The 8,857-nt window shown below is 37.0% G+C and overlaps 1 protein-coding gene across 2 annotated transcripts in view; it reads right to left on the reverse strand.

Moving 5' to 3' along the window:
- The window catches only part of COX10 (cytochrome c oxidase assembly factor heme A:farnesyltransferase COX10), a 110,494-nt gene extending 102,749 nt beyond the window's left edge, over positions 1-7,745 (reverse strand). Inside the window, exons 1-3 of one of the 2 annotated variants that reach the window (XM_083352351.1) lie at positions 7,608-7,745; positions 4,816-4,942; positions 3,378-3,699 (exon numbers count right to left, since the gene is read on the reverse strand). In XM_083352351.1, coding sequence (XP_083208477.1) covers positions 3,378-3,699; positions 4,816-4,908 — 415 coding nt within the window. In that variant the 5' untranslated portion in view covers positions 4,909-4,942; positions 7,608-7,745. Of the gene's footprint in view, positions 1-3,377; positions 3,700-4,815; positions 4,943-7,555 lie in introns of both variants that reach the window. The other variant, XM_083352352.1, reaches the window with a different exon arrangement.
- Positions 7,746-8,857: the final 1,112 nt, after the last annotated feature.

The raw sequence follows: 8,857 nt of genomic DNA on the forward strand, positions 1-8,857 counted from the left end.
AACTAGGCTGGCTTTATGGGGTTGGAAATTCTGGAACTGCAGGCAATATTTGCTATGCCCCCTCCCCCACCCTTAGCCTATTTCCTGAAAGGTGGTATTCTTTGTCATACAACCGTACATTAAAATCATTACTGACTCAGCCTTCCATACTTCCGAGGTAGGTAAAATGAGGACCCAGATTGTTGGGGGCAATTAAGCTGACTTTGTAATAATGCCGCTTGGGGGGGAGTGTGAAAGCCCTAATAAGCAGGCATAGACATAGAATGATGGCTACTGCTAAGCTTGTAAGCCGCCCTGAGTCTTCGGAGAAGGGCGGGATATAAATGGAATTAAAAATAAAAAAAATAAAAATAAATAAAAATTATCACAAATTTTATGATAAATGTGTAGCATAAATAAGAAAAAAGTGTAGTTTTTGCTTTATTGGGATTAGTTGGAGAATTTCATCATACTACTCTAAATTTTAATATTTTCACAAGGAAAGCTACCAAAAAATGTCTGTATCAATATTTTTCTTTCTTTTCTTTCAATGAGCAGTTTCACACTTTGCTCATTGAAACACTATAAGAGTAACATTGGTGGTAAGTGACACACCAATTCGTTTACATAGTAAAAACCTTGTTTCTAGTTGTATGGTTGTTTCACTGGCAGTTACATCATTCACATTAAAGAGGTCCATATTCTTAAAATATTCTCACAATTGACAATATTTGAACCAAATGTTAGTAAAACTTTTAAAAAAAGAAAAGAAAAAAAGAAATAGTCTTGGAAAAAAAGCACACTGTAACGTTAACATTAACCCATAACACTAAATCAGGATCATTATTACACAAGTCTCTAGAACCTATCCTGTTCTCTAATTTGCTGTATTATCTAGCAAACAATTCATAACTTTTGCTAGTTTATGTAACCATTTACTAGAATATGTTAAATCAGGATTTTTTTTAGATTTTATGTAAATAGTTGCTAGAATCCATACTTTTTTTTGCTATTCATAGAATAAAACACTTAATTTTTTTCTTCCTCCAAATTTAAAGTAGTACAATTTAATGGCCTACTTAACACATAGATATATATAATACTCTAACTTTGCTGTCCAGAGAACCCAAGCAAAAAAGTAATAATTAATGACTACAGTGACTACATAGAATCTGTAAAATCAACATGATTCTTATATGATAAGTATGTGCACAGCAAAGGAGAGCAGCAAGATATTTAGAAAATTAAATTAAAATAAAAGTTGACATTTTAATGCTATCTGCTATCAGTCGTTCAGCTGGAAAAAAAATTTTGACACTGTAGGTAGTCGTCATTTAGCAACCATAGTTTTTGAGCAGAAAATCCTGTCTTGCAACAGGCTTACAACCTCACTTCCCTTTGTATTATTTTTTTTACACCATAACTTCAAATGGGTGCTAAACGAAGCAGTTAGTAAGCTACCTATGTAGCAGATTTGTCACTAATACACATATTATAATATTTGTAAAAAATTGAGGATTCAAATTATTTTTGGACCTTGAACACGAATGTTATTTTTTAAAAAAAGAGATGAGCTCTGTTATAGAACAGCTGCGGTAGGAACATAGCACTTATCTCACTTATCTGAATACCTGTTTCTCAGAGTGCAAATTGATATAAACAAATAACTTGTCAGAAACCTAAATGCAATATAGAAGTAGAATCTGATAATTGAAATAAGTCAATGTATCTGCTCCAAAATAGCTATTCACAAAGATAAGCCAATTACTATTCTCAAATTATTTCTAAATAAAATTAATTTGTAATTCTTCATGCATTCAAGCGAACATATTTGAATACATGAAGATCTCTCTTACCCTTTCCCATTATACTTTTTATTCTTCTCATTTCAAGGACTTAGCGAACAAGGAATATGGACAACTTGTAGGTCCTGGAAGCATTTTTTACTGTTCCATCAAACATGGACAGCTATAGGCAAACATGGATAACTGCCAAAAATCAGCTATACTGTTTTTCAACATTTTAACACAACTCCCCCACAAAAACATATAGGTGATTCTTAATTAACAATCATTCATTAAGCAAGCATTCAAACTTATAACACTGCTGAACAAGTGGTACTTACAGTTGGTTCCTAAAGTTCCAGGTGTTATAGAACCCCACATTCACATGACTGTAAACAGGCACTTTGCCAAGTGGCCTGTATTCTTGACCATCTCAGTGTCCCATGGTCACATGATCGCTATTTGCAACTTTCCCATAAGCAAAGTCAATGGGGAAGCCAGCAGGAAATCAGAAGTTACAGTCACGTGACATCCTCATTTAATGACCAATGGTGTTCCACTTAATCATGGCAATGGGAAGTGCTGCAACGTTCACTGATAAGCAGTGTAGTCACATGATTTTGTGCTTCAGGACTGCGTATCTTGGCAATGGAAATTTTGGCCCAATTACCAACATTAAATAAGGACTATCTATGCTTTTTAAAATATACTTTAAAAAATAACTTATGCCCATCCTTACTGCCATTCTCCACCATTTAACTAAATAGCAATCTGATGGTACAGAGGCACCAATGTTCCCTGGCAGAATGAGTATCACAGCAGAAGCATACAGCAAAACTAGCAAAAACAGCTGTTTTGATGCAGAGATATTCTGGCAAATATCTCAAAATCTTAGAAACCATTGCAAAAACTATGAATTTCTCTCCCTCTCTGCTGTGCGTGAAATATATTAAGAGTGCGGTTAAAAGAAAATCAATACAAACCTTATTCATCTATAGAAGTTTTTCCCCAAAATTCAATCTTAGTTTAAAAATAGAACTGTCCACGCTTTTAAATGAAAATGTTCTCTACTATAGAACAAATAACAAGTTTAAATCCAAAGACCACTTACGAAGAACTATACTTCGAATACTGATGTGAAGAACAACTGAAGGTATAAAAATGGAAATCTGTAAATGTGCCTCTTTATGTGAGAATATGAAAACTAATTCTCTAATGCTATATTTCCTTACATGAAGTGATTAATAATAGACAAGGAAATAAGGCCAAGCTGAAATTTACTGAATTCAGAAACTCTTTGTTTTTGTTAAATAGATGTAAGATTAGACCAGTGCTTTCCAAACCTTTTCCTTCATTACTCAAAACTGATACTTTGAAAGTCCTTTTTACCGTAAAACACTTTTAAGTTAATTTAAATGTCCCTGTTGTGATCGGGTAATGGGTTTGTGTGTCACTGTTGGAAGATAAACCACTTCTACTAAATTTTGGGTAACTTATCAATATTTGGAAAGCACTGTATTAGGCTGCAGAACTTAAAAAAAAGATTGAAAAATCAAAATAGAAGAAAAAATATATACATGTAATAAAAACAGTTCCATAAAAGAAAAGACCTACCTGTAAGTTTAATTTTGGTCAAACGAGCCAAAATGTTAGGCAAAGTATCCCAATTTAATTTCATTTCTTTCCAATCTTTTTCTTCTTTCAATGCTGATTCTTCTACAGTTTTTGCAACAGTAGTAACTGCTGTGAAATTCGGTCTTTCTTCATGCATCACTGGTTTCTCTGAGAAGGGAGGCAGAAGAGGTGAAACTGATTTCACCTCATGGACAAGCATTGTCTCTTCATTTGAATGCTGTCCTTCCAGGCAAGGTGGTACAGTTGATTCTGGCTTCAGCTTCGCTTGCTGGAAAAGTGTTTTCTTATGCTGCATTGCATACTGGAAAAAGAAAAACACTTTTTGTTTGGTAAAACAGCCATTTTAACATATTTAGGCTTCTTTAAATCATATGGTCGTTTTCACTTCCTAGGTGCTTCTGAAAAAGTCCCACTGTATTGACTGAATTTATGTATGATAATTTCATGGAAACTTTTTTCTCCCCCAGTAACACATCCAGGGATACTTCTTTATCTTACAGCTATTTTATATTTTAAAAACACTAATACGAGATTATTACTAAGATTATCTTAAATTGAGCCTTGGTGGAGCAGTGGGCTAATGCCTCCTTAAGTAACACCAGCTGCCTGCAATTAGTGCAGGTTCGCATCCCACCAGGCTCAAGGTTGACTCAGCCTTCCATCCTTCCGAGGTAGGTAAAATGAGGACCCAGATTGTTGGGGGCAATTAAGCTGACTTTGTAATATTGCCGCTTGGGTGTGTGTGTGAAAGCTCTAACAAGCAGGCATATACATAGAATGAAGGCTACTGCTAAGCTTGTAAGCCGCCCTGAGTCTTCGGAGAAGGGCGGGATATAAATGTAATAAAAAAAAATTCTAGTTGAATGTTTCAACTTTAATACTCTGTGAATCATTAAGTATTATCCATTTGGCTTACAGAAATACACACACAAAAAATAAAAGATGTACCCGTTTTTCTAGCTACATTCTATCAACCACACATGAATGCTATCTAAAATAAATTACAGTTTTTCCTTGCTATACAAATGCTATCCATGGGTGATGTGACTAAAATATATCCCAAGAGCAGCAACAGTTTAATTCTATCCCAGTGTTACCTTTTTCTCCCTTTGGGATATATAACATATGTATCTTCATCTGCATTTGTAAATTCCAAATACTGAAGTGCCATCATATCCAAGTGGATATGAGAGTAAAGAAAATGTGCTGGCAGACACAGAAAGAAGAGAACAACCAGCAGCAAAGTGGATGTTGATGGGCAAAATGTTGAAAGGCTTAAAAGACCAGATGGTTTATCTATGTGGTTGCTAAGAGCTAACAATGACATGATGGCTCATAATCAATTAATCAATCCAGAAACTGTACAGTTGTAATCAATCCAGCTTTTGAGGTGGTATGCAGTGTTATATAAGCTTACTTTTCGCCTGAAGAAATTCAGCTGTTGAAACGTAACTCCCTTTACTTTGATGACTCTAAAGAAACATGCAAACTTGCATGGCATCTGTTGCATGATGCTTTTTCTTGGGTGTGCTGCAAAAATTTTCCTGCAAAAGAGGATTCCTCTTTAAAAAGCATTTACAATAAATATTACAGCAAACTATGGGTGTGTGCTCCAAACGTAATACAGCGGAAGTTCTGCCAAGCCATCCTATCAGCAAAACAAAATTCAAAACATTGCTGTTCTGTTGCCCAAATAAAGTCTGCAGGGATCCCAGTGCAAGAAAGGTAACACTGGTTACCTTCTTCCAGGAAGCTATTCTGAAGACAGTTTATGTCACCAGTCTACATGCTTCCCTGTATCCATTCATCACAGGCCATTTACTTATTTAATAACATTGGTATATTGTTTCTTTGAAGTGCTATTCCCAGCAGTTTACCTAAAAAAAATACAAATAAAAGCTATAAAATAAAATACAAATTAAAAAACACACTAAATGAAAAATATCCACTAGAAACCTTTTACCCAGAGTACCTAATCTCACTGGCAACCATTATAGTCCAGATGCTCTCTTAAATAATACTGATTTCATAGTTTTATCAAATAGGAGCAAACTAGGAACCAAGCTAACCTTGCACTGATCTTCCCAGTGTTTTCTCTTCCCACCTCCTTCTGCCTCCTCTCCATTGTTAGGACCAGTGTTCCAATGCATTATATCCCACCAGCCTACCTTCCCCTGATCTTTTCTCTTCTCTTAGCTGCCACTGTCTCCATCCTAGGGTGGCATTTTCTAGTGTCCTGCCTACCAGTATATTTCGCTCCTTTTTTTTTCCTCAGTTGTCACTGCCAATATTTTTAGGGGTTTCTCCATTCCTAAACCACAACACTTGTGCAAGAATAGCTATGTTTTAGACCACAGCTGGACTGAAACAGTTTCAATCCATATCCAACCACACACTTTAATTTGGACATAAACCATTTCAAAAATAGTTGTTCCGTGCAGGACATTTTGCATTTCCTAAAACAAAATTATATAAATCTTCAAATTCAATAGCAAGAGGATGCACAAAAGAAATAAGATTTTTAAAAAATGAAATTACATACAATTTGCCAAGTACAAAGGAAAATAATTTAGTATTTATTTTCAAACAATCAAGCTAAATTCTTTTACTAGGCCCATTGGCTACAAAATTGTTTACAATTAGTTAAGCATCAGTAAGATGGAACATTTGCTTTAAAATGCCTCATAAAAGTACTGAGCATTAACATCAGGATTGTTTTATTTTATTGTTGAACCAGCTGCAACGTGTTTATTACAGAACTTTAAAATTACTTGCTATGATATAAAGCAACCATAAAACTTCAGCTTTTCAACAGTCATAGTAAAAAAGCCATGACAACTAAGCAAAATGTTGAAACAATGTTTTAAGATTCCAAAGTATGTGTCCTGCTCAAACTCATATACCATAGATCTGCTAAATACCCCTAAAAAGCAGTTTCATTAATCTGAAACTAAAAAATTCCTTTTAATAACTATTTTATATCAATAAAAAAGAATATTTGTAGCTCAGGGTTGAAATGGGTGTGTGTGTGTGTGAACTTGGTGCTCTCTGAGCTGGCTTGTTTTCTTGCAGATGTTTCATTACCCAATCTAGGTAATATCATCAGAAAACAAGACAGCTCATAGAGTACCAAGGACCTCACTATATTTTATATATACATAAAATATGCTTCAGAACTAGTTTGTTATAGTGGTTAAATAACCTGATAGAAAGCCAGAAATGGTGAGTTGTAATTACTCTGTCTCAGCTCCAGGAAGTAACCAATGGCAAGCCACTTTTGAAATCTTGCCAAGAAACCTACCAGGACTTATCAATGCTAATGTGAGAAGTCAAAAACTGACTCAAAAGCATAAAATATGCTTCTACGTATGTGTTAATTTTTACATAAGTATTAAAGCACACAAGTCTTTAATGGAACATGTCTCCAGGAAGCAGAGAGACGCTCTTTTAGCCGCACATTTTAAAATTAGAAACTATTTTACAGTGAAGGGGAAAACTTAAAACATTTACATTATTAAGTTTTACTTTCACTAATTAGCCCTATGAGATTAAGGAGAAATATTTCGGTGTGTGTGGTGCAAGGAAATGATGAATTAGAGAAAAAAATGATGATGCTCGACAAGATTGAGGATTGCATGAATATGCAGAAACAAACGGATTGCCAAAAGAATCTTTGCAGGAGCTTTGATTTAATGTTAGGACTGATCAAAATGGTTACTGTTCGTCCATGCTGTCACCGGGAATTAGAAGTCGATTCAGGATAAGTAACATGAAATGAATCGAAAATCATTCTCTTGTCTTCAATTATGGCTTTAACGCCTCTTATTAGCTAAACTTAACAACCGCCCGCGGATGATCTCAGATTTAAACCTCTGAGCTTTACGGAGTCTTGGAAAGCAAATAAATAAAATAAATTAGACAAGCAGCGTTGAGCTCGACGGGCTGCCTAAAAACACGACCTTGACCTCCAATCACCCTTTGAAACACCCAGAGGAAAAGCAGAAATCTGACTAAGAGAAAAGGATGGGCGGAAGAAGGATCCCCCATCCCCCATTCCAATCCACCGGCTTCTATGGTAGAATAAATCCAGGGACGTGCTCTAAAGCGGAAGAAAGCAAGCAAGTCTGAAGCATCGCTTTATCTCACACAGTTGTTACCTTGAGCCGCCGCCACCACCCCTCCAACCGCCGAGAAGTGAACAAAACCTACGGTCGGGTGAGGTGTTTCAAAATCTCAGTGCCGGCCGCAACCTGAGGTAAAGCGGATAACGGAGGGACCGGCCCCGGCGCTCTGCCTGCCCTTCATTCCCTTCAACACGACTCTCTGGGCGCCGCCATCTTGGACAAGTGAACGACCTTTCCCGCCTACGGATTTCTTTTTGTTTCCGGTTCATTAGGTGGGACTTCCCGAGAGTGAGCAAGCTCGGGAAAGGGTTTATTGGCAGGGTTGGCGCCGCCTTCCCTCCCCTCCTCCCACGTGACATTTTGCCACGCGGTGCTCTGTGAAGACTGGCAGAAGGTTGCTTTGCTGCGGAAGTGGCTTGCTGCTTCTAGTGTTGCAACACGGAACCCCTTTTCATGCTTGCTGTCAATCTTTTCTTTTTTATTATTATTATGGATATCGAGCCGGCAAAGGTGGTTTCTTTTCCTGCACAGAAGCTCGGTCAGAGATGGAAGCGACTGAGACTGCATGGCTGACCAGGGCTTTCGCTTGATCGCTTAAACCAGGGGTAGGCAACCTCGGCTCTTTTATGACTCATGGACTTCAACTCCCAGAATTCCTGTCCATGAGTCATAAAAGAGCCGAGGTTGCCTACCCCTGGCTTAAGCTCTTCCAAACTCTCGCACGTCGTACTCGGTCCTTATCATTTCTCTTGAGAGCTGGTTTACTTAGGGGGTCTTGTGACAAGAGGTCACGTCCGTTTTTTAGGTGATGCTTTTAATTTGGGGTTTTTCAAATTGAAAGTCCAAATGCTTTTAGTTAGTTTGGGGGTGTTCAGGTAGAGTGGGAAGGCTTCCTAAAAGTGGAGGGAAGGAAAAGTAAATGACGTGCTTCAACTGAAACTTGTTCAATTAACTCTTCCACAAAATCTTTGCTTTCATGTCTTGCATGAAAAAAAATCATTTAAAAATAGCCCTAGACCAGGGGTAGGCAACCTTGGCTCTTTTATGACTCGTGGACTTCAACTCCCAGAATTCCTGAGCCAGCTGTGCTGGCTCAGGAATTCTGGGAGTTGAAGTCCACGAGTCATAAAAGAGCCAAGGTTGCCTACCCCTGCCCTAGACAGATTCTAAGCTTCTTTGGGAGGATTGTTAACCAGAATATAAATACATTTCAAATAGAATGAGAAATATGTTTAGTCTAAGCTATTTTTCTTTGCTTGGGAAGGAAATGCATTTTTACACAATTCAGAACTTTAATTGTGGAGTTGATGCCCAAATAATAGGCTACATACTTAT

Source organism: Vipera ursinii (assembly GCF_947247035.1).
Source record: "Vipera ursinii genome assembly, chromosome: 2".
NCBI lineage: Eukaryota > Metazoa > Chordata > Lepidosauria > Squamata > Viperidae > Vipera > Vipera ursinii.